The sequence below is a fragment of the Coptis chinensis genome, chromosome 8, assembly GCF_015680905.1.
Source record: "Coptis chinensis isolate HL-2020 chromosome 8, ASM1568090v1, whole genome shotgun sequence".
NCBI classification, from domain to species: Eukaryota; Viridiplantae; Streptophyta; class Magnoliopsida; order Ranunculales; family Ranunculaceae; genus Coptis; species Coptis chinensis.
Window position 1 is genome coordinate 7,743,324 of NC_141463.1, and position 26,564 is coordinate 7,769,887.

General features: G+C 37.2%; 2 protein-coding genes, 1 non-coding gene and 3 pseudogenes across 5 annotated transcripts; 5 read left to right on the forward strand and 1 right to left on the reverse strand.

Moving 5' to 3' along the window:
- Positions 1-5,979: 5,979 nt before the first annotated feature.
- On the reverse strand, positions 5,980-7,155 carry LOC147479662 (uncharacterized; annotated as a pseudogene).
- Positions 7,156-11,463: 4,308 nt separating this feature from the next.
- On the forward strand, positions 11,464-14,773 carry LOC147479663 (pentatricopeptide repeat-containing protein At1g20230 pseudogene; annotated as a pseudogene). The gene has a single exon (XR_015206447.1). The product of XR_015206447.1 is annotated as a pentatricopeptide repeat-containing protein At1g20230 pseudogene (transcript).
- LOC147479664 (uncharacterized) lies at positions 13,919-14,302 on the forward strand. The gene has a single exon (XM_086578466.1). The coding sequence runs from the start codon at positions 13,919-13,921 to the stop codon at positions 14,300-14,302; it is 384 nt and encodes a 127-aa protein (XP_086434592.1).
- A 155-nt stretch (positions 14,774-14,928) lies between the features above and the next one.
- TRNAV-UAC (transfer RNA valine (anticodon UAC)) lies at positions 14,929-15,001 on the forward strand. Its single transcript has one exon. It is a non-coding gene; the product is annotated as a tRNA-Val (tRNA).
- A 274-nt stretch (positions 15,002-15,275) lies between these two features.
- Positions 15,276-16,553, forward strand: LOC147479666 (putative pentatricopeptide repeat-containing protein At3g01580). The gene has a single exon (XM_086578467.1). The coding sequence runs from the start codon at positions 15,276-15,278 to the stop codon at positions 16,551-16,553; it is 1,278 nt and encodes a 425-aa protein (XP_086434593.1).
- A 153-nt stretch (positions 16,554-16,706) lies between these two features.
- Positions 16,707-25,053, forward strand: LOC147479667 (exocyst complex component SEC3A-like; annotated as a pseudogene). Its single transcript, XR_015205407.1, has 15 exons — positions 16,707-16,845; positions 16,986-17,212; positions 17,481-17,521; positions 17,688-17,805; positions 19,219-19,327; positions 19,602-19,699; positions 19,802-19,940; positions 20,379-20,531; positions 20,594-20,672; positions 20,768-20,842; positions 22,763-22,936; positions 23,030-23,174; positions 23,303-23,367; positions 24,460-24,630; positions 24,709-25,053. The product of XR_015205407.1 is annotated as an exocyst complex component SEC3A-like (transcript).
- Positions 25,054-26,564: the final 1,511 nt, after the last annotated feature.

The window sequence follows — 26,564 nt, forward strand, 5'->3', positions numbered from 1 at the left end:
AAACTGCTTCTAAACCATCGATTAAAAGAAAAGAGGCATCTGCCTAAGCATTTGCTCAGGGCCACTTTCACCCAGAAAAATAGAATACAGCTTGTACTCGCACAAATTCCAATGTGGTATAGTGTATACTTGTATAGAAAATGACCTCTGAATTTGGACTTGCATCCTTTGCAGTCACTGGAAGTGCAAAATGGTATCGCCAGTCCAATCAATATCTACTTGTCCTATTGGTACCACCCTGCAATGCTCGACATTCAAAAATTATAAAAGAGATTTCATAAACATTTAACTACACAATTTAGCTTCAAAGCTAATTAGGACAAAGCTTCAATGAGAAGAATGTCCCCGTGAGACTAATTTTGGGGGAATGGATATGGCAAATGGTGATAAATACATTAAGTGCATCATTCCTTGAAAAAGTTCATAACATCTAGCTAGAAGCTAACGAATGTTGATATTACGGTATCACACCTAATATGAAACTCTGTATAAGCAATACTTACCTTGTCCCTTTATCAAGTAGGATACCAATGTAAGTTTTAGAAGACAACATTCATCCCAAGAAGATCTTTGTTCGAGTGTACCACCAAAGCTTCCATAGAAATCACTGGACACCTTAATGAACTCCTCATTATAATAGCTTACATAAAGTTAACTTCCATTCTCTATGGCAAGCACCCTATGGGAAACCAACTGCAGCCCGACCACATTCTAGGTCGAAGTTTGTGTACCACCTTGTAAGGTATTTCTACACGGCGAAAGAGAAGTTTTTAAATTTCCAGACGGTATACTGAATGCCATACTGGTAGTTAGAGGAAAATGAAAGGGGATGTTAAGCTGGCTTATGCAAATTGAAATAGGATATGTGCGACAATAAAATACCAACCTTCTTTCTTTTGCGGCAGTCTCAAATACAATAGTGGGATCTTTAGAGAATTCATTAAAAGTAAACCCTCCAAGTTTAGAGAATTCATACAGCAGTCAATCGACTTAAAGAGCATGCAATGCACTCAAATCCAATCTAATATTAACTAATAATAACACCTGAGAATGAGTTTCCACAAACCTATTAGTCTAAGTCATAACAGAGAACCAAGACCTTAAAATTTGTTTTTAAGTAGCAAGGAAGACCACCTCTTTTGCAAACTAATTTTTTGAATAGACAAAAGATTTATAAAGTTAATTAGAGTAAAACAGGACTATGCTGGCAAAAACCAAAATTCTATTTTAAAAATAAATAAATATCATATTCAAGCATTCTAGCTCCCGGCCTCATGAATGTCTTAGGGTTATTTTGCTTATCGAGATGTGGAGTTTGTAACAAATTATTTCACATTCCAATTAAATGATTAATTTCGAGAAGGGGAAGAGAATTCCCAATGGGACATCATTGGAGACCATACCCCTTGAAACCTAGTTATAAATCACATTCCTATCCTACACAACAGATCCTATAATGAATATCTTATACATAAGGATGGCAGAAGCCTTTGGGGCTATTGCATTACCACATATAAGGGTTAATGCTAACACAACAATAGGTGGTATCAAAAGAAAGCCTCATTAACCAAACTTTAAAAAAAAATACTAATTCAGAAGCACTTACAATTCAAGGAGAAGCTAAACCTTTGTGCATTAGTGTTTGAGAAAGTACCAACTCGACATCACCCTCACCCCAAACTGAAGATTAGAAGTGTAGCTGCATCAGTCACAACAATCTTCCTAACCTGTTTAGCAGTTCAAAATAAGGTTATCACATGAGACAGATTACTTAAATGTCATGGAAAAAGAAAACAGTATTAAGAAGTGGGACATGAGATATAATGTTGGTACTTTTATTGCCACAACCGTAAGTGTTAAGTTCTCACAATCCATCAAGACAGAGAGCATAATTTTGAAAGAATGACCCGTGTTTTCACTAAATACTAATACCAATTGCTTAAACATCGGTTATAAAATAACCCGTGTTTTCACTAAATACTAATAGCGATTGCTCAAACATTGGTTATGAAGGCTTCCTAGAGACGATTGATCACAATGTTGCTTTGTGACATAGATCATGAATAATTTCCTACAAATCATAAATATATGTAAAAAGAAGATTAAAAAAAAAAATGAGAAGATACCTCACATGTTGCTTCAATGAATTGGATAAAAAACAGTGTGTTTCTCTTCTCCCTCAAATTGCTCATCTTTTTTTCTGAAACAATTAGAAGGAATGAATGCATGCTTACATAATTTAACAACATAAATAAAATATAGAAAGCATAACAAACTGTAAGTATAATCCAAAAGGTCACCTTGCCAATACGCAATACTAGTTTTGGTGAAGTTGTTTTTCGTCCATCTAGTGGATGAGTACATGACCTGTGACACCTTTACTATTTACTATTTTTTTATGAAAATAGTAAAAATTCGACAGATAGATAGCATTCCCCAGAGAGTGCGCTATGAAAAGATAGCTTCCCTTATAATTTGAAGTAAGCATTCTATAATTTTACAGTATTCGACGCATCATTAAGCTAACCTCAAAATTTTCAGTACACATTCTGCTCCGGTCAAATTTAAGGAGTTCAGGTACCTCATTTTAATACTTGATAACGAATTCTTCAATAGCACGACTTTGACTACTTTAAACGCTTGACCAAAGGTTTTAATGACTATAATCTTTTGACACAAATGTTTAACAATGTTTGTTGGAATGTTTCCCTTTTACAAGCTTAGTAATATAAACAATTAGCATGCTTCAAAAAACTAAGCATGTCAAATTCAGGGTAGTCATGAAGAAATCCAAAGTGCTCAATCACTATTATATGTACTTGGATAGTATTACAATGGAATCTCAAAACAATATTGTTACTACTAATACTACTAAAAATCTAAAACTATATTTGTAAAACAATAAAATGAATGCTAAAGTGTGAAAAAGTAGGGCTGGTCATCGAGCTACCCGAAGTCGAAGTTTTGCTATACTCGAGCTCGACTTCGCACATCCAGAAGCTCGACTCGAACTCGCATTCGAGCTTAATATTGAAGCTCAAGCTCGACTCGCCTAGTTATACTAATAGTTCGAGCTCGACTCGTTTTACACTTCGAGCTCGAGCTTAGGTTCGAACTCGAGTTCAGTTGTGCTCGTTTGAACTTGAACTCGAGCTCAAACTCGAAAAAAATGTATATAAAACATTAAAACTAATATAAATTGTAAATTATAGTTGGGTATAAAGTATAAAATGTTGTATAAATTATAAATTATATACTACGTATGGGCTTATAAAACGAGTAGCTCACGAGTAACTCGCGAGCTACTCGAACTCGAACTCGAACTACTAAGCTATCTAGAATGAACTTTAAATTAAGCTCAAGCTCGACTCATACTTTTGTGCTTAACGAGTTTTGAGTCGAGCCTTCAACGAAGCTTAAAGCTCGAAGTTACTCACAAATAGCTCGACTCAATGACCAGCCTATGTGAAAGAAATAGTTAGAATTCCCCGTTCACCTAATGTCATGTGCTTTACATAGCATCTACTTATTCAAAGCTTTAATAGAAAGTCAAAGCAAATTAGTAACTCCAACATACCTCGTTTCCCATTGTAAGTGGTAAAACTGAAGAAGTATCCACTGCCACAGGTATGCGTAATTCTCGAAGAGACTCTAAGTTCATTCGCTCTTCTTCACTAACGTTATGACTTAACTTTCGTTTTTTCTAGTCAAACTACCTCATCCAGGTTCATGCAATGTTTTCTTTTATCCAAAAGTCCTATTGTAAAGCAACGCTTAAGTCGAGGTCACAAGCACAATAACTATATGCCTCTTGGTTTGCCTCGATAAATACAAACAGTACCATAGACAAAAGAATGGATAATCAATTATAAACTATGATTAGTTGAAAATTGATTCATTAATAAGTTGCATCCTGTTGGACTTGAAGGCTATAATCAAGTTCGCAATGATACATAGTACATATTTGAAGAGCTTATCATATTTAACATAATAATTGAGGAAGCCAAAACATCACTCACAGCTAAAGACTTAATGGAAAAATTCATAAATCATCATATCATAATCAAATAACATGAAGCAAAATCAGTTTAGGACTTGGTATTAGTACGACCTAATAGTCAAGAAGGGACTAATCATCCTACTTGATACAAGGTACCACCATGAATCCCATTATAAAAAGAAAAGCACAACTTCAAAAAATAAATCAATTGAACCAACAATCATTGAAAATGAAATAGATTGATAGATGCAAATAAATAACTAAGGAATCGGAGGTTACCTATATATCTCCACCTCCGTTATCTCCAAGTTGTGTCATCTTTGTACCACCGACAAAAGATAAAACCAGCACGTGAGTCAGAAGCATCAATAGACACGGACACAAAACCTTATCAAAATGTTCCCAAAGACTTTACGGACCCGGTGAACAAAAAAGATGTGCATCATCGGTAGATGTAGCATCCGCAAGTAATTTAGAAATATTTGTTGAACGACTTTGACTTTAGTAACAGTTAAAGCTTCGAATTCTGTCATGCGACACGGTGTGATTCTTTCCCCATCAGCTTTCTTTCTGACTTGTAGTATGATTGCGAACAATCACCGCTTCTTATAGAGGCAAAGCTGGCAAAATGAACCACGTGTAGGAACATCATGCCCTGCAACTTCCATACAATCTGTATGGAAAGCTCTCGACAACCATGACAAATATATCAAATTTTGCCACCCCATCATCAAGACAAACTGCGACATGTCCTCGGGGTAATTGTGCTCAGAAGATATCTCGACTAATCAAATGTTGCAAAGTCCAAAATCTATCTTGTTTGCAAAGGACAACAACATGTTTCAACCATGAGCAACAGCCCAAAATAAGTCAATTGCCGATTACGAAAGTGGAAATGTCTTTTGATTTCAACCCAAGATTTTGCAATAACATCACACACGAGAACTCCGCAAATAAATTGTAATTAACATCCACACAAAGATTTTTCAATTGGTGATCACGATGAATAATCCTTGGATTACAATGTTCGTGAAGGTACTCTAATCCACGAGCTATGCCTAGAGCCACTCTTTTTCTGGTAGGCCAATCCAGAACTGGCTCCCCAGGTTTAATCTCTGCAATTCATAGGCATATATTTAGAGAAAATTGTAAAATCACGTAAACAAATTATAGAAAATAGATAATATCCATCAAATGACATTTCACAATACTGATGGACAATGGATTTAAGGGAAAAAACAACAACCCGAAAATTCCATAATGACTAATCATAGTTCTGCTAGCAAAGGGGAAGATATGGTCAACAACTTGTTGGCTGAAGTGGAGATCTTTCTTTCAATAAATGCTATTTGACAAACCCCATTTTGATTAAGATGAATGCCACTCGCCCCTCTTGCACACATCACATCTATTTCATTATAAGCACATACAAGCTTAAAAGCTTTGAAGAGTAGATTTGTGTCTATATGATAAGGACTGATTATTACTACTACCCTTGGTACTCCACAACACAATTGCTTTACACAAATCCAAGTAAAAGAGCTTCCAAGGAATTTCTCTCGGTGTTAAAGAAATGTCATTCTCTATCATACGATTAATGCTTGTGAGATAACTAACAAACCAACCTTTGGATATCAAGAAATTCAAAGAAAATCCCATACATACTTAAACAAATTCAACGAATGAAAAACACCCACTTGACCAAAACATGCAAAAACCAAACCCCAACTAAACTCAAAAGTCATTAACACTAACCTAATGAATAGGCTGGAGGGTACATGGAATTGGTACAAACATGACACTCGAGCAATTCATGAACACCAGTAGGAGGAGGAATAGTTGTTGTTGGTGTTGAAGCAGTATTAAGATGTTGTGAACAAATAAGAAAACTGAGGATTGCAACGATGAGATAAAGATAGAATTGTCCAGTTCCAGGCAGAAAATGTCAAATAAGTCCAAGGCTCCTCTCGCTATTTGTGTCACCTAGAATTCAAATCAAAGTGCCCTGCTCCCCGCCACATATCTTGTATCCCAGTCTCTCCATTTTCAGGTTCATTCTCATCATTCAGGAAATCCTCAGTTGGTTCTTCTTCCTCTCTATGTGTGTTAACCCATCCATGAACCATCTCGGGTCCATGTGAACTACTGTTCGAGTCCTCCCAAGTTATGACCAATGAAACCAACATCACTGATACCCAAAATCATTCCCTCAAGATAGGATGAGCAAGCATCTCAAAGACGAGCTTGCTCTGCTTGAAGCATCACCGCCATCCACATCCCGGTCTCTCGAGCCTCTCATTAGCCTTCTCCTTTAATTCCATCTCGCCCTTAAATTAAACAAAGATCTATTTCTCCTCTTTACGAAGAGCACGCTACCCCCATCACCGTTCTTCTCCTCGTAATTCCCCAGAGCTTGCTTGTGGGTTAGGTTATTGAAGGTATTGACCTGTTTCTCAAACATGGTGGTGAATTCTGCAAGCTTATTGACAATGTTATGGTGCCACTGCTAGAGGCGTGATGGCATCTGACATGTGTCAGAATCAAGGAACTTGTCATCCTCTTCAGCTTCATAGTCAGCCACCACATGTACAGCAATAGCCTACATACACAAATTCATTTGGCAAGAATGATGAGATTATTAAAAATCAAACGAATGAACATTTTGCGAGATTGATGAAATTAACAAAAATTGAAAGCACTACCATTTTTTCTTATATAATGATAAACTATTGAAAGCATAAATTGTTTTTTTGGACAATGCAAATGTGCATAGTGGAAAGCAAGAAAGAGAGTGAAAATATGACCACCCTCCGTACAAGAGAGTTTTTTTTGTAATTAGCTCCAAGAAATATTAAACGACCACACATATACCATTTTCAGGTGACAAACCACGAGGAAATAGAAACAAAAAAATGGCATGAAGGATCCAATATCTAGATATGATATCTCACTGGGTACAAAACTACAGACCAAAAGGTTAGTAGAAACAAAGAAGCATATAAAAGAAGCACAATTTATCAACATAAAAAGAAATGTAAACATGAATTTAGAATCTTAGAAGAAGTAGTAAAGCTTTTTACGTTGTGATATATTGTTGTAAAAAGAAAAATGGAAACACTAACCTTTAATCTCTCATGAGCTTCCTTGATAGTCATTCCATCTTTTTTTCCTTCGCGGTTATGGCCATCCTTCCGAAAGTATCTCAATACTTTCCGGTCAAAAAGGAAAAGTCAACCGTCGAGAAGAAGAAAAAAAAATGTTAATAAAGCTTGTATGAAAATGAGAAAATATGAATTTTTTTCATTTGGTTATTAGGTTATCTTTTACTGTTGGCAAAAGAAAGTGGAGAAACCGTAGAGTGGAGATTGAGAGGGAGAGGGAAAGTGAAGGGGGTTTGTATTTATGGTAATTAATGGCACCGTAATTAATATTTAGTGGGCATTTATTGTGTGCGTACAATTTAAAATGGCGTGGATTTGGTTTTTTAATTAACCATGAAATTACCGATTACCCCTATTAAACAATGTTAAACAACACTTTAATTGAAAGACAATATCGGTACTAAGAATTTACACGGGTGTAAAAAGACCAAATAGTCATTCGTAATAGTATTTAGGTGTTTGATTTAATTATTTATTCAGGAGCATTATGCATAAGAAAAAGACCCGGATGAATTTAAGAGGCACAATCATTATAGGATATGCTACTAGTAGAAAAATGATTAAGACACTTGGAGATATTTCAGGAATTGGCTTTGAAATGCTTGTCGAAATCTCGTTGACATTTTCTAATAAAAAAAAAATTATTGGTGTACAAGTTTCTTAATAACAAAGTTAGGCTTCTTCTTGTTCTCAATTTCCTTTAGAAAAATACTGTTCTCAAAAAGTTTGTAAAGCCCCAATAATGGAGGATTCTTACGATTATTTTTTCCCGGCCTCTAGAACTACAAGACGTAGCTGACGATGTTGGTACTGGACTACTCGATCGTTTTAGTGGTGGCATGCTAAGGGAATTGTAAAGCAAACAAGTTTGTAGTCTCTACAACTTTACAAGTAGATATAGCTTGAAAGTCAGTTTCAAAGCTTTCGCCACAATTAGCACGATATCATCATTAAGAACTATTTGATTGGGTAGTAACTATGGTGGGTACTAAGGTAATACATATGGTGAAACAATTCTTTCAATTCGGAACTTTTACGAAGGAGATCAATTTTACGTATATAGTGTTGATTCCAAAGATTAATAGGCCTACATTGGCTGAACATTTTTGACCTATTAGTCTCACCAATGTGTCTTATAAGGTGATCACAAAGATTAAGGTGAATAGGATGAGACTTATTTTACAATCCATCATCAGCCCAAATCAAAGTGCTTTCCTACCTGGTCAACTTATCCATAATAATGTTCTGTTAGCACATGAAGCTTTACACCAAATCCGAGCAAAGAGGAACAAGAAACATCACTTTTATGCTCTAAAATTTGGTATGCAAAAAGCATATGATAGGCTTAAATGGCCATTTATCAAAGAAGTGCTAAAGAGGTTTGGTTTCAATCAACAATGGGTTCAACGAATAATGTTTTGTATCTCTACACCTTCTTATGCCATTTTGGTCAATGGAGCACCATCTGATTTTTTTTGTCCATCTCGTGGCATTCTACAAAGCGACCCTCTATCGATCACCATATACTTATTTATCTTATGTGATGAAGTCTTGTATTTAAAGTTGCACCATTTATTTGCTACACACTAGGTCAGAGGTCTTCAACTTTCAAAAATTTGTCCCTCTTACTCATTTGTTGTATGCGGATGATTTATTGATATTTGCCAAGGATGATACTGCTGAAGCAAATGTGATTAACACGACTCTTCAATCTTATCGTAATATTTATGGTCAAAGAATCAATAAAGTTAAATCACAGCTCATTCATCATAAAAGCATGCCAAGAACGTCTATTTCCATGCTGTATAATGTATATAAAGTTCCTTGTACTATTTCTTTTCCTAATTATTTAAGAGTCCCATCAATACTGGGTAGAGCAACCATGGATCATTATTCTCATTTGATCCAGAATTCAGAGTCGATTAGCGCGGTGGAAGTCTTCTTTGATATCAAAAGGTGGTAGGATTACATTAATTAATTATGTTCTATCTACATTACCTACTCATATTATGTCATGTATTAGACTTCCGGTCCATATTATCGAGGAGTTAGACAAGTACATGAAATGTTTCTTTTGGGGGCATGAGAAGGGGCAGCATAAATTACATTACTTTAATTGGCACCTTGTGTGCAAACCTTTCAAAGAATGAGGATTGGGTGTTAAAAACTTGGAGGTTCAAAATGTTGCATTATTAGGCAAACATGCTTGGTCTTTATTGAATCCAAAGTCAATGTGGGCGACATATATGCAAGCCAAATATTTTCCTCGTGGCAACTTTCTTAGAGCAAGTTGTCCATCTTCTGCTTCATTGGTTTGGAAGTCAATATATAAACTTAGACATCTCCTTGTGCATGGTATTAGGTATGGTGGAGTATTGGAGATGGTTTATCTGTTCGAGCATGGCTAGATTCCTAGGTGCCAGACAAACCTTGCCCACTACCATTACTTCTACAACCAACTGGTTGTATGTTAAACCGTGTGGCAAATTTTATTGATCCGGTGAATTGGTGTTGGAATGAAGAGCTTGTTCTTACTCATTGGCCAACCCCTTATGCTAACAGGATACTTTCACTGCCTCTTCGTATCGTGGCTCATGAGGATTCCAAATTCTAGGCACCTGACAAGCATGGCATAGACCACGATCCAAGAGTGCCTATACAGAGTGATGAAGTTTCTTAACCCTGAATGGGATATTTACTCTTCTTTATATTTGAAGATATAGAACCTACAAGTGTCATACAATATTCATTTCTTCTTATGGCAGAGTTCTCAATGGGTCATTCCAACCGCAGATTTTTTGGCTACTAAATCTTTTTTAGTAGATCATACCTGTTACTTATGTATACAACATGAGGAAACTCAGTTACATCTTTTTATCGGTGTCTTTTTTGCTCACGGTGGTCCGGTTTTGAACTTAATTTTTCTTAGGCTCTAACTGTTGCAAGGAGAGATCACATGAGGTTTTGGCTATTGGATATATTCTCTATGATTAGCACGTCAAATGATTCTTAATACCAGCCTATATTGTTCCCTATGACTATGTGGCTGATTTGGCTGGAGCGGAACAAATATCGGTTTCAACCTACAACACAGCCACTATAACACCCCGTTTATTTCTTTTATTTTTCCTAGTATAATAATAATAATAATAGATAAAAAAAAAATAGGATAGATATTAGTAAGGATAGGAAACCCAAGAGGGTTAAGAGATAAACCTTCCTTCCTTGTTTTTAGGGGTTTGAAAAACAAAAAGGAGTTCACCGCGGAGTTTTTAAAACACCGCGAGTTTTTATATAGAGAAAAAAAAAAAAAAGTTTTACTTGAGAGGAAAAAGAAAGGTTTTTTTTTATAGATAGTACGATAGTCGGAGCTAATCACGGGTGAGTAGATATTTTATGTTTTTTTATAAAGTCCTCGTTCTTGTAGATTGCATGAGGCCGGAAAAAAATATGATTTTTCTTGTTCATATCTTGTTTTAAGATTCGGTTTTGTATTGTATACTATTTAGTGTTAACTGTGTATACATCTTGATTATCGTTTGAAGAACCCATCTGTCTCTGGAAAACTTGTCCAGATCCAGTGATAAAACGCGAGTAATCAATCGGTTATGGTTACTGTAACTTTCTTTGTTGATCTATATGTATGATGTATGCGTTTTCGCAATTTGGTTGACAGTGGATTATTGGTTTGTGGGTGTGACGGGAATTACCTAAGGTATTCATTGAATGTGTCATGAATGACCTTGAGCCATTTTTTTTCACAGCTTTATCGCCAAAATTAATGTTAACTCACTCTACCTAAAAACCATTAGATTTTGCATGTTGTGCGGTCAAGATCTGTTGTAAAAACTGTTGTATGAAAGTCATTATATACGGAACCCACCCCTATATATATATATATATGTATGTATGCCTTGGCTAGAGTGGCATCCTTATAATGACATTCTTATTGTACATCCTATCAAAAAGTGTATTTCAACAATGAATTAGTGGCTGATTTTTTGTAGATATATTCTACCCACCATGGATTATATCTCTACAAAAAATTAGCTCAATTCAATATTTCTAGCCTTGTCAAACTTAAAATTATTTCTAGACCGTTAGATAAAATTGCAAACTTAAAACACTATTTTTGATAAAGTTCCACATATTGGATTGAGCTCATTTTTTGTAGAGATATAATCCATGGTGGGTAGAATATATCTACAAAAATTGAGTATGCCAAAAGCAACAGCAAGCTTCTCACTGTGACTGCACAAAACCTCTTCCTTCTCTTCTTGATCAACATCTTGCAGAACAAAATCAGTATTGGGAAGATAACATGATGATGTGGTTAGATATGGGTTTAGTTCTGACCTTGTACTTGGGAATGCATTGATTGATATGTATGGGAAATGTAGGTATGTTGAAGGGGCCCAAAAGGTTTTTGAGGAGCTACCAAGGAAGGATGTTATTACTTGGACTTCGTTGTCGGCTTGTTATGTGAAATGTGGGTTGTTGATAGAAGCTTTATTGGTTTTTCGTGAAATGGGGATGAATGGTTTGAGACCAAATCCTATAACAGTGTCGTCTGTACTTCCTGCTTGTTCGGGTTTGAGATATTTGAGTTCAGGGAAAGAGATTCATGGGTTTGTTGTAAGAAATGGGATAGGACATAATGTGTTTGTTAGTAGTGGGTTGGTTGTTATGTATGCTAATTGTTTAAGCTTCCAGAAAGCTCAACTAGTTTTTGATGGCATGTCGCGAAGAGATAGTGTGTCTTGGAATGTGATTTTAACAGCATATTTTTCAAATGGAGAGTGTGATAAAGCTTTGAGTCTTTTCCATCAGATGAAAAGTGAAGGGGTGAAGTTGAATTCTGCGTCGTGGAATTCCATGATTGGTGGGTGCATGCAAAACGGAAGGACGGAACAAGCCCTTAAGTTACTTGTTCAAATGCAAGATCTTGGGTTCAAACCTAATAATATTACGGTTTCGAGTGTCTTGCCAGCTTGCACTGATTTAAAAAACTCAAAGGGAGGCAAAGAGATTCATGGATTTAGTTTGAGGCATTGTTTTATTGAAGACATAATGGTTGGGACTGCCCTAGTTCTTATGTATGCAAAATGTGGAGAATTAGAACTTTCGCAGAGAGTGTTTAATAACTTACCCAGAAGAGACACTGTTGCTTGGAATACAATCATCTTGGCAAACTCAATGCATGGTAAAGGGGAGGAGGCGTTGTCGCTCTTCAACAAAATGATAAGCTCGGGGATCAAGCCAAATTCTGTTACTTTTACTGGTGTTCTGTCAGGCTGTAGCCATGCACGGCTTGTTGATGAAGCTCGCTTTATTCTACAATCAATGAGCAAAAACCACCACATACAGCCAGATGCGGATCATTATTCCTCCATGGTAGACGTCCTTAGTCGTGCAGGTCGTGTAGAAGAGGCATATGATTTCATAAAAAAAATGCCAATTGAACCAACTGCAGGTGCTTGGGGAGCATTGCTTGGAGCGTGTAGAGTGTATAAGAATGTAGACTTGGGGCAAATTGCAGCTATGAAACTATTTGATATTGAACCGGACAATCCAGGAAACTACGTGCTGTTATCTAACATTTTTGTTGCTGCAAAGCAATGGGACAATGCATCACATATTAGGAAACTGATGAGAGATCGAGGAATCACCAAACTACCGGGTATTAGTTGGGTTCAGGTTAAAAATAAAACCTATTCTTTTTCAGCAGGTGATAAGAGAAATGAACGGAGTGATAAAATCTACAAATTCCTAGAGGAGTTGGGTGATAAGATGAGACTTGCAGGTTATCTTCCCAATACTGATTTTGTTCTGCAAGATGTTGATCAAGAAGAGAAGGAAGAGGTTTTGTGCAGTCACAGTGAGAAGCTTGCTGTTGCTTTTGGCATACTCAATTTAAGTGGTGGTTCTTCAATTCGTGTGTTCAAGAATTTGAGAGTATGTGGAGACTGCCATACTGCCATCAAATTCATGTCAAAGATTGTTGGGGTGCAGATCACATTAAGGGACTCCTTGAGGTTTCACCACTTCAGTGATGGATTCTGTTCCTGTCAAGATTTTTGGTGACCCTCCTTTCATCTAGTGGATGTGACTCTGTCCAGAAGAATACTCTAGCTAGTGGCAAAAGAGCAAAGGGGTTCCTCAGAACTTGGCTCCTTTTTTTCGAGGTTGGCATGCTAAATAACTTCTCTCTCATGAAATAGTGAGCATTAGATGTTGCACGTCCAGCCATCCGCAAAGGATGTTCACAACAACCCGGCCTAAACTTTACGCAAGCTTAAGACCCAACTCAGCCTTGTCCATCGCTGAAACCTTCTATGTTACTGGTCCCTTTGATCTGAAGCTTATTTGTTAAACATATCACAAAACATACTTGGATCCTCCTGCAAATTGTGCAAGCTCCTCATGATACTTGCCTTGATGTATAACCCTCATTGAATATGCAAGCAAACCATTGGCAGATTCTGCCAAAAGCCACTTTTTATTGGATTCTACTTCGAAGGAGAAAGTATCTAATTGTTACTCTTCTAGACTGTCCAGAAGCAGCCTGGGAATCAGTTGGGAATCTTAACACACCTGGGAATCAGTTCCCAGACTGTCCAGAAGCAGCCAAGACTATGTCAGTGGAATAAACCCCCACCTCAAGCTTTCATGCTTAATGCTGATGGCTCTCTCCAACAACACATGGCAAGCTTTGGAGGCACTATAAGAGATGAGGAAGGAAATGTCATACTAATGTATGCAAGAGCCTCAAGAAAGAGATCCATCCTTTTTTCTGGAGCTAATGGGTATCGCTGAAGGATTGAAAGCAGCAAAGATGGAAGGCATTAAACATCTTGTGGTTAATTCAGATTCCCAAAGAGCTGTTAGTATAATCAATGAGGAAGAGCCAACACCATGGTACTGCCTGAACCTCATGTGTGGCATTAGAGCATATAAAATGTCATTTATCTCTGTATCAGTACAGCACATACTCAGGGAAGGAAATAGAGCAGCTGATCATATTGCAAGAAATCATAATGTGAGAGAAGAGGGAGTTTGGTATAGTATAGGACCTATGGATGAAAGATTAAGTGCTATAGTACAGCAAGATGCTGAGGGTTATGTTTATACTAGAGCTTAATTTTAATGCAGGTTTGGGTCTGCCTAACCCACAAAAATTTCAAAAAAAAAAAAATCTAATTGTTACTCTTCGCATCATAATCAACAACTCTAGTTTTACACTTTCACCAATACTTGGATTAATTATGAATTCTTTCCAATCGGATTTCAAGATGGTTGTACTACTTGAAGACAGTGGTTCCATATACACTTTGTTTGGTTCCATATGCAACTTCTTTGTACCAAAAGCTGTTATGTAATCTTGTATCAGATATTCAGATGTATGCACCCTGGGTATTATCCTCAAAAGTAGACAGCAATTCGGTGTTTCATATAACAACAACAATCTTATCATGAACAAGAAAACATTCTTTAGTACAGGATGCAACTACTTTTTCTTAGTTTTACAAGTTTCATTTACGCTAAAAGCGCCCCACAAGGACCACCAGCAACTATCTTTCTTCTTATTTTTTCTGCTGTTTTTTTTTTTCTCTTTTAAATTTCATTTTTACAGGTTTCATTTACCGGTTCAACTTGCCGCAGAACACATCAAACTTTGCATACGCCAACAGTATGATACGGACTGTGGCTAGACTTTTAAAATGCGATTATTATATTTACCTTTAAAATACATTCAATGCCAACAAAGTTGCTGTAGTGTAGTGGTTATCACGTTAGCTTTACACGCTAAATGTCCTCAGTTCGATCCTGGGCAGCAACAACATTTATTAGGTACACAGTTAAGCAAACATATGCAAAATAATATACTGCCTTGTCCATACCACTTGAGGGGTCTGGGCTGGGGAGACAGCTGAGTATATTTATTTCAAACCTTAGTCCCCACATTGACTCAAAAAACATAAAGGTTTACCTTTATATACAAGTACGAGGTGGAACAAATCGAGAAATGGTCCAAATTTTTTTTTCCCTCCACTCCTTTCTTTATCCTTGTTCACTACACTAAAGTTTTCTTTTTTTGATATTCTGTTCATGTCATGCTTACAAAACTGCCGACCAACTTACCATCACACCTAAGCCACAAGTTTCTAAAACACTACTTAAACTCGGGTGACTTGATCAGTGCACGTCGTTTGTTCGATAAAATTCCTGAACCTGATCTTCCAACATGGACAATCTTGATATCTGCTCATACAAAACAAGGCCACCCAAAAGAGTCTATTCAACTCTACACTGAGTTTCGTAGAAAGGGTATACAGCCTGATAGTTTAGTTCTGTTATCTGTTGCAAAGGCATGCGCGGCGTTGAGTGATAGTGTTAAAGCGAAAGAGATTCATGATGATGTGGTTAGATATGGGTTTAGTTCTGACCTTGTACTTGGGAATGCATTGATTGATATGTATGGGAAATGTAGGTATGTTGAAGGGGCCCAAAAGGTTTTTGAGGAGCTACCAAGGAAGGATGTTATTACTTGGACTTCGTTGTCGGCTTGTTATGTGAAATGTGGGTTGTTGATAGAAGCTTTATTGGTTTTTCGTGAAATGGGGATGAATGGTTTGAGACCAAATCCTATAACAGTGTCGTCTGTACTTCCTGCTTGTTCGGGTTTGAGATATTTGAGTTCAGGGAAAGAGATTCATGGGTTTGCTGTAAGAAATGGGATAGGACATAATGTGTTTGTTAGTAGTGGGTTGGTTGTTATGTATGCTAATTGTTTAAGCTTCCAGAAAGCTCAACTAGTTTTTGATGGCATGTCGCGAAGAGATAGTGTGTCTTGGAATGTGATTTTAACAGCATATTTTTCAAATGGAGAGTGTGATAAAGCTTTGAGTCTTTTCCATCAGATGAAAAGTGAAGGGGTGAAGTTGAATTCTGCGTCGCCGGAATTCCATGATTGGTGGGTGCATGCAAACGGAAGGACGGAACAAGCCCTTAAGTTACTTGTTCAAATGCAAGATCTTGGGTTCAAACCTAATAATATTACGGTTTCGAGTGTCTTGCCAGCTTGCACTGATTTAAAAAACTCAAAGGGAGGCAAAGAGATTCATGGATTTAGTTTGAGGCATTGTTTTATTGAAGACATAATGGTTGGGACTGCCCTAGTTCTTATGTATGCAAAATGTGGAGAATTAGAACTTTCGCAGAGAGTGTTTAATAACTTACCCAGAAGAGACACTGTTGCTTGGAATACAATCATCTTGGCAAACTCAATGCATGGTAAAGGGAGGAGGCGCGTTGTCGCTCTTCAACAAAATGATAAGCTCGGGGATCAAGCCAAATTCTGTTACTTTTACTGGTGTTCTGTCAGGCTGTAGCCATGCACGGCTTGTTGATGAAGCTCGCTTTATTCTACAATCAATGAGCAAAAACCACCATATACAGCCAGATGCGGATCATTATTCCTCCATGGTAGACGTCCTTAGTCGTGCAGGCAGGTCGTAGAAGAGGCATATGATTTCATAAAAAAAATGCCAATTGAACCAACTGCAGGTGCTTGGGGAGCATTGCTTGGAGCGTGTAGAGTGTATAAGAATGTAGACTTGGGGCAAATTGCAGCTATGAAACTATTTGATATTGAACCGGACAATCCAGGAAACTACGTTAGCTGTTATCTAACATTTTGTTGCTGCAAAAGCAATGGGACAATGCATCACATATTAGGAAACTGATGAGAGATCGAGGAATCACCAAACTACCGGGTATTAGTTGGGTTCAGGTTAAAAATAAAACCTATTCTTTTTCAGCAGGTGATAAGAGAAATGAACGGAGTGATAAAATCTACAAATTCCTAGAGGAGTTGGGTGATAAGATGAGACTTGCAGGTTATCTTCCCAATACTGATTTTGTTCTGCAAGATGTTGATCAAGAAGAGAAGGAAGAGGTTTTGTGCAGTCACAGTGAGAAGCTTGTTGTTGCTTTTGGCATACTCAATTTAAGTGGTGGTTCTTCAATTCGTGTGTTCAAGAATTTGAGAGTATGTGGAGACTGCCATACTGCCATCAAATTCATGTCAAAGATTGTTGGGGTGCAGATCACATTAAGGGACTCCTTGAGGTTTCACCACTTCAGTGATGGATTCTGTTCCTGTCAAGATTTTTGGTGACCCTCCTTTCATCTAGTGGATGTGACTCTGTCCAGAAGAATACTCTAGCTAGTGGCAAAAGAGCAAAGGGGATCACTAGAAAATGATAATGGCCCCAAATTACCAACTAACCCATTAAGGGCATTTTAATAGTTGAGAGTTGAGACCAATTACCATTTGTTGCAGGTTGGTAAGAAGAAGGTATTGATTTTCATAGATGTTAGTTATCAACTTCAAACATTCATCTCTAACTTGTGTTGTGAACTGCCATTATATGTGTACATTGATTGCTTTCTTTAGCTGTTAATAGTCAATTTAACCCATCTTTATTTTAGCATTAGTGTTTTTAAATGTTTTTGATTTGCAGGTATGTCATGGGCATAAGTGAAGCAGAAGCTTTTTCTGAAAGGTTGAAGCGTGAACTTCTTGCTTTGGAAGCAGCAAATGTGCATGCCATCTTGGAAACTGAACCTCTGATAGATGAGGTAGCCCTCCTTCTTTAGAACATACTTTGATTGATAGGTTGTACTTTGGAGGGAATTAATAAGAAGAATCTAGTTATCAACAATTTGGCGTTATTGTTGATTGCCATGTTAAACCCAACAGTTTTACTATACTTAATGTGGTATAGACCCTTGCACATAAACTCTTACTTCCTCATATTAGAAAGTTTTATGATTGCTTATATTCTGTTGGGTTGGTGCCTGACTAGTTGTGCTGATAGTTGATTCTAATGACAGCTTAAATTAGGCTCCAGGTTTTGGGGATTATCCATTATGAAAAGACTTAGCCAATCTATAAACCCGGAAATGAAACTAAGGTCGTTCACTTATTTATATTATGTTATAAGTATAAGGGGAGGTTCTTAGAATACTGAACACAATAGCTTATATGGTTAGGCTGTTCATCACCGCTTAATTGAAATTCTTATGAGTAAGAGGCTAAGAGCTTTAGCTTAGGTAGCTTGGTGAAATTATAGTTTAGCATGTTAAACTTTTGTAAGTCCTTGTACCCTCAAACAAGGAGGACCGTTGAGGTTTTGAGTGAAGTTTAGGAAAGGATGCTTTGGTCTAAGAAGATCTTGAGGGAGGTGTTAGGGTTATTTCCTTAGAGATTTGGGAGGGAAGCCAATCGAGTGGAGCCAAAGGAGTTGGGGGATTTAAGGTTAACCATGAAATATTAGGAAGTTAGGCCTATGGTCTAGGTCCATGATGCCCCAAGTAAAACAAAAATCACTTGTAGCACTAGAGAAAGTGGCGATCCTTCATTAGACAAAGTCTTAGCCTTTGACGAGGTGATTAGGTTTCTTGGTCTTCATAATGTGAAGTTATATATTATAGAGATAAAAAGACATTTGTGGTTTATGATACATTGATCCAACAATGGTGGAATACATATAATACTTTTGCTACAAGTTAGATGATGTGTTCTCACTCAGCCAGCTCAAATTGTTGTATCGTGGCTTCGTGGGGAATTGAATGTTACAAGGTACTTCAATATAAGAAGGATTCTTTGATTTTTCAAAAAAATCAGAATAAATTAATTGTAAATTTTAGGGCTCTCCATTATATGGAGGAATATATACCTGGTCGAATCAGTAAAATTCTTCCCCTCCTAAAAGATCGGACAGTTTCTTGGTGAAGGGGGAGTTGGATGTGTGTTTCCCCAACTTTATTTAATTGTTCCACATGTCTCCCTACTAGATCGGACATGTTCTTGGGGAATGGAATCTGTGTTTGCAAATTTGTCGCTCAAGAGCAAGGAACCTTTGTACTTGATCCTTTACTACGTCCTCATACGAATGAATGAATAGATTATATATTGTAGTTTTGTTTCTTTTTCATTTACGAAGTGTTTTTCTTTACTGATAGAAAAAACTACATTTTATGAGCACACAGGTATTACAGGGGCTAGAATCAGCAAGCATTTGTGTGGATGATATGGATGAATGGTTGAGCATTTTCAACGTAAAGCTGAGACACATGAGAGAGGACATTGAATCGGTATGTGTGCTCAAACCAAAGTGATCTCAAGGCTTCTTAGACATTAAACTCGGATCAATGATTCAGCTGAATCTAGGTACCGTATCCTGTATTTTTATTTCTTTTTAGTTGTAGTACTTTGCTACTACCAATGAAGGCGGAATGGCTCTTGGTGTTGGATTCTGACCAAAAGAAGCCGTAAATCAAACAAGAGAGATAACATATGGGAAACTGTTTCATACTTGGTTGCTTGATATATTGTAATCCCAATGTCTATAATGTCTGTTGTACCCAAATAGAAACTCGAAATAATAAGTTGGAGATGCAGTCATCAAACAATGGAGCACTTACTGACGAGCTTGATAAACTTCTTCAACGCTTGCGGATCCCTTCAGAGGTTAGTCCTACGCTGCCTGATGTTGCTTCATTGCAAACCCTATTTCTATCGTTGACATGTGTTTGTTGGTAGTTCTAACTGGAATCCGTTGGCAGTATGCAGCATGCAGCATGCTTGACTGATGGTTCATTTGATGAAGCTCATATGCCTCGAAATATAGAAGCATGTGAATGGTTAACTGCCTCCTTGCGTGGTCTAGAGATGAATGTAGAACCTGCATATGCAAGGATCCGAGGTGTAAGTCATCCTTCTTCATTTGGTTTTTGCAGCGACCTTTTCCGACAATCACATGCTTTAATAGACTGCCTTTAAATCATGCTAAAGTTAGTGTATAGAATATTTGGACAGATGTGTAGGTTCCAGGCTTGCCTGAGATAGGACATTGCATTTACATATATGTGTAGGAAAACTGTTTGCCTGTATTTCTGATCTACCTTTTTTTGTACCACAACTTTAAACCATAATCTCTGTAACAATGACTTTGACACCTTTGTCCATGCCTGATACGGTTCAAAGTGTTCAACACACTGACCTACAAGAACCTGATAGACAAATATATAATTGAAGTGGGCTGGGTATGTCTGGTATCAGACACTGCATTACCATTAAATTTTTGACCATGATCTCTACTATGCTTGTTGAATAAGCTCAAGGTATTTATTATCATTAAATACTACAGGTAAAGAGAAACAAGCAGAGCTTAAAATAATAAGATCAACATTTGTTAGGAGAGCATCTGAGTTTTTAAGGAACTTCTTTGCTGGTTTGGTGGATTTTATGATAAGTGACAAACGTTATTTTTCCCAGGTATTTACTTCCTGACTTCTGAGAAGTTACCATTGTTTTCGTTGATATTGTTTAAGCTTTTACTTTTCTGCTTGGATGCACACACAGCAGGACAGTTAAAGAGGCCTGATCATGCTGATTTTCGCACAAATGCAGGACATATGCACGTCTTTTGCAACACTTGAAGGTTAAACTCTAAAGCTATACTGGAATATGAACTTTCAAAATATCCTGGCTTCTCAAAATGCTCTTTTTTTGTCTTGCTTTTTTTCGGACTTTCAGATTCTTGATAAGAGTTGCTTGGACCCGTTGAGAAAAGCTTACTGTCACTCTCTGAATTTGCTCATTCGTCGAGAGGTTAGTTGGCATTCTAGCTTTATTTAGTATTCTAAAAGTTGCGCTAGATGTTGTGTGTGTGTGTGATAAAAATTGAAATAGCTTTGTAAAACACACAAAAAAAAGGAGAAAAACTGATTGAAAGAAAACTGAACCATCATGGGTGTGTTTTCTCCTATGGTTAGAATGGTTAGAGCTTGCATGTTTGCCATTCTTGGGTAATTCACTGGTGCTAGCTTTTGTTGTCTTCATTTGTGTTGTAGCTTTTTCTCATGTTGTTGTTGATCTGATGCTTATTGTTACTTGTATTTTGGTTGGTATATGGGCACATTCTATTCATGACAAAGCGCAGCATGCATATCTATTGTAACGATCCAATTCATACTGTTACGCTGATACTGTATGTACTTAGTCACTAAATGCCCAAAGCCCGTCTTGGGTGTGGGTTTTCCTCAAAATGCCTCAAATATGTGATAAAGTGGTGACCATTACTATATCCAAGATCTAGGTCGTCGAATCTAGCTAATGTAGGACTAAACCTTGGCATTACCATCACCAGTCACAGTGTAGGTGCCTTTCCAATATAAAGCCCTTGTGCTAAGTGTATGGGGTATCTGTAGGCTTGTATGGATCCACCCCATCCTATCTCAACTTAGTCACCCACCTGGCCACCCCCTACTTCATAGCTTAGCCTCTTCCATGGCTGTGGGTTTTTCTCAAAATGCCTCAACATTAGTTTGTAGTAGATCATTACTTTTTATTTTGTATCAATACATTAATATAATTGAGCAATTACATCACACCTGTAACTAGCCAGCAGCTAATACTAGGAGCAGGACTCGACACCCAAAATATCTAACGCCCTACTAACATAATCCCATACATAAGCAACAACAGAAAATTAGAAAAACATGGAGAAAATCAATAAAGGCCAGAAAAACAAAAAAGATAGAACCACAACAGGTTCCACCAAGCCCGAGCCACTGACCACCACCAAAGCACCAGCCACCCTCATCCCGAGCTATTCCTCTCCCTATGTCGCCTTGTCTCCTTCCAGTCCATAAAGAAGTATCATCACCTTCCGACTCCTCATGATATATTTCTTTTGAACAGTCTAAATCGAATGTACCTTCTTCTTCCTCATCGTCGACATTAGTATGTGATAGATCATTACTATATGTCCAGGACGTTGGATAGCGTCCTAGCGGATGTGGGACTAAACCTTGGCGCTACCATGCTACCAGCCCCACTTATGAGCTAGGTGCATCTCCAGCGTACACCCTTTGGCTATACACATGGGGTATCACATCCATAGAATAAAAACAGGATTAAATTGGAGTATTTTTATTTTTGAGGAAGGAGATACTCAAGGGCTAAATTTTGAAGTTGGTCGTATTTGCTAGTCTGTGGCCTAGATATTAGATATGAAGTATCACTGTAATTGTAGTTGATATTCACGACGTCGCTATTATTATAAATTGCAGTGTCTCTAAACGCAAAGTATGTGAGAGAAAAGTGCAATGGAAGCACAAAACAATATGCATGGATGGTTGAAAGGGATTGTTACATGGGGCAGGAAGAGATTGCTAAATTTTGAAAATGCTAGAAATTTATAGTGTGAACCGGTTTTTGATAAGACTGATGTATTGGAAAAAATCCAGCAAGATCTTTTACAAGCGAGACCAATAATGAATACAAACTTCTAAAGCAAAGTGATCTGTCAGTTTGGAAACCAAATGCTTCCCAGGGCAAACCAGAGCTCCACCAACAAACATAATGACAGAAGACATGCCTGATAAATGATCAGCTTTGTGCATCAAACATCATCATTAATGGCTATATTTTCTAGATCACACTATCTATGCATCCGTTGTGCGGATTTCTGTTTTGGCAAACACAGACCAGAGTACTGAAGTGTTTGGTAACTCTTTATTTTCTCAGGCGCGTGAGTTTGCAAATGAGCTCCGTGCTAGTACAAAAGCACCCAGGAATCCGACAGTTTTGCTTGAAGGATCGACTGGTTCAAGTGTAACCGTCAATAATGCAGACACTTCTATGGTTTCTGAGGCATATGCAAAGATGCTTACTGTTTTTATTCCCCTCCTTGTAGATGAGGTTACTATCTCCATACTCGTTCTCAATGTCAAGGCTTTAATTCTTTATGTGTTGGATTGGAACCTTCAGTACTTTTTATTGATTTAATCGCAGAGTTCCTTTTTGGCACACTTCCTATGCTTTGAAGTTCCCGCATTTGCTCCAACTGGAGGTTCATCCGGTCGTAAAAACAGAGGCTCAAATGTCGATGAAGACAACTTGGGGATTATGGACATTGACGAAAAACGATGGCAAAATAGTAATAATCATTTACATGTGTACTTTTATTCAACTCATTCTACAAGAATAAATTTTTAGTGTCAGTTTTTACTTGGAGAATGATACATATCGCTAATCTGAAAATAACCGACATACTTCATTCTGTAGCTAACAGTTCAGCCGACTTGGGAGCATTGAATGAATTTCTCCGTGACTTACTGGACGGAATACAAGTAAGTCTAGGCAAATGTATCTTATGTCATTTAGAGTAATATCTCTTGTTTCCTGATAACACTCAGACTCCAATCCAATGGGCTTGCAATTTTATAAATCTATCTCATTATGGTTATTCCACTTATAAGTTTAATGTGTTAATAAGAATCCAGTTTGCACTCTCAGTTTTCTCCCAGGTCTAATTGTATTGACTCAACTTCTTGAAAACTTATCAAGGTATTTCTTTCTAATAATGGGAAGAAAATGAATGGTGATGACTTACACATGCTGATCTAGTTTAACAGGGACCTGTAATTGCTAGCAGTGAAACTCTCTCATTGACATAAAATTGTACTAATTTCTCACTGCTAAGTCACATTCCTCTATGTTACCCCAATCCATTTTTTCAACATTTTTTGAATGCAAAGGGGAACCCAGATGTGATAAAGGGTTAAGTTTTGTAATTACTTTCTTTCCAACTTAGTGTCTTAGCGAGACTGAAAAATGAATATGCAACTTACTGTCACTTTTCCCTCTTTTGGAGGCAAAATAAAGATATGATATGAACTTATGAAGCACAAGATCTAAGTAGATGATACAGGGGTATGTATGGGGGAAATGGGAATGATGCTGCTCCCTATGGCTTGAATAAAACTGATGATGTTGGAACATAAAGTGCTGTTATTTTCATTGTTCTTTTTTCTTTCCCCTCTCCCCCATCCTGGTTGGGGCAAAGGACGGGATTCTGTGTGTGTGTTGGGTTGGGTTGTTTTTTGTTATTTTAAAAAAAAAAAGGGGGGGGGTAACTATACGAACAATATAGTCTAAGTTGAATTGACGTGGACACGTGAGCCTGTATGTGACACGGCTAAATATCACATACAATGTGTTGATGGCATGTCTGACACGGACATTGGATACATATCCGAGACCGATTATTTTTAAAATATGGCATGTCCATGTAACATAGATTTTAGTTGATAACCTTTTCCGATCCCAAAAAAAAAAAAAAAAAAATTAACCTTGTAATTACTTACATATTTCTCCAGCATTATTAGGATTATTTTTTGGGATATATGCTACGTATTTAAACATTCTTTATGATTCTGTAGGAGGATTTCTATGCTGTGGTGGACTGGGCAAACAAGATTGATCCTCTGCGCTGCATATCAATGCATGGGACTACAGAACGATATCTTTCTGGTCAGAAAGCAGATGCAGCGGGATTTGTACGCTTGTTGCTTGATGACCTGGACTCAAGAATATCTATGCAGTACAACAAAGTAAGTTTCAATCCACAAGCTTAAAGATTTTGCCTTGCGTTCCCAGAACTACTAATCTACATGCAATCTGTGTTGCAGTTTGTTGATGATGCATGTCACCAAATTGAGAAATATGAACGCAATGTCCGGCAGATGGGTGTCTTGTCTTACATCCCTAGGTAATATGGATTCTGTGGTTTGGTTTGCAGATTGTTTAGCTTATTTATGTCTGCACTTTGGAAGTCTACTTAAGATGTGTGTGAGCTATGAGATTGTGGATAAGCTTGTCTACTTTACACCCCCAACTAGGCAACTGCTTAATTAGGGAGTGCACACCTTCAAGAAAATCAGACTTTTGAATTATCAACATAGTATAACTGTATAACCCATTGCATGGTGATTAAAACACACTTCAGAGATCCGATATCATTTGCAGTTGGTTCCGATAGAAATGGATCATTTATTTATTTTATTTTATTTTGCTTGGTAAGTTATAAATTGTATTAAAGAGAATGAAAAAAAAAAAAACAAGGAAAAAGGAGAATGCAAGAATGCATTCCCACATCAAGAAAGCATGTGGTAAACATGATATAGAACTTCCCATTTATACACCCATGGGGGCTTGACCATGTGTTCGAAATATCCACCTATAGGCATTGATGTAGATTTATGAGCGGAAGCGATTAAGAAGAAGAAATCTACAACTTATATGTAAAACAATTAAGAACCCTAAAATAAAGAAGTCTCTTTTATCAACGCTGAGAAAGAAAATCACTACTAAACATCAACTCCTTGAAACCCTAACCATAAGCCCTTATTTATACTAGTATATTGCGTGATTGCAGCAGGGGGCGGAGGATCCTCTCAAGCAGATGCTATGGTTATTCGACAAAAATAATAAATTAAAGAACCACGAACCTGCAAAGTCTTGGTGGGAATTTGCTCACGGCCACAACAATGATCCTCGTAAAGAGAAATCTCATTACTAGCATTATGATAAACACAAGCATCCCTCTTAGCAAGAACTGCCCTTTCAACCAAATACTCCAACCTTCCATCTGGCACAATAACATGTGGCGGAAACAACTCTTCCAACTCAACTAACAACTTCCTCCTCCTCCTCTTCCTCAAATCCTCATTACTACTACAACAACTACCCATATCCTTATTTCGACTAAAAACAATCCCACCAGCTAACTTATGTACTCTCTCCTTATCAACACCCAACACCGATATCCATTTCCGAAGTATCGACAATGCCGATAAATCATCCCCAATGTTTAAAAACTCGGTAAATATATGTTTAAACAATAGAAATAATTAAATAAAGCTGATTAAGTAAACACCAAGGAGAAGTCCTCTCAAGATTTCAATGCCATGTAGTCATTCCTGATTAAAAGTAACGATAAGATCGAGAAAGAGAAGTACCTCTACAAGCATGGCAACAACAAGGGAGCACAAATACAAATACATTACTGCATCATCTTGCACAACCAACCAGGAACACCGAATTTCATAAGCTTCTTCAAAAATCAAGTTAGAAGTAAATAATAACCACAATAAAAATAAAAGTAATAACATGTAAGGATGTTGTCTAAGGCAGCCCAAGGGATTACTTTCATAACCTAACACCTGGCCTCACAACAGGGGAGAAAGGAAAGTACCTCTGCAACAATGGCAACAACAAAAGTGTATATTAACTATACAACATCTTGCATGACCTGCCAAGAAATCAAATTCAATAAGATTATTTAAAAGATGGAACTGTACAAGAGAGGGGGTCAGGTGCCAGCATCCAATAAATAGTTAAAAGATAAAGCATGCATCAAACGATTAAAAAGGTTTACCAGGCTTAATAATTAAAAAGGGTCATCCTTCCAAAACCATATAAATCATCTTTGTTCCTTTCTTCCCTCGTTGTTGAAACTTGAAACAGTAGCAACGAACAACGCTTC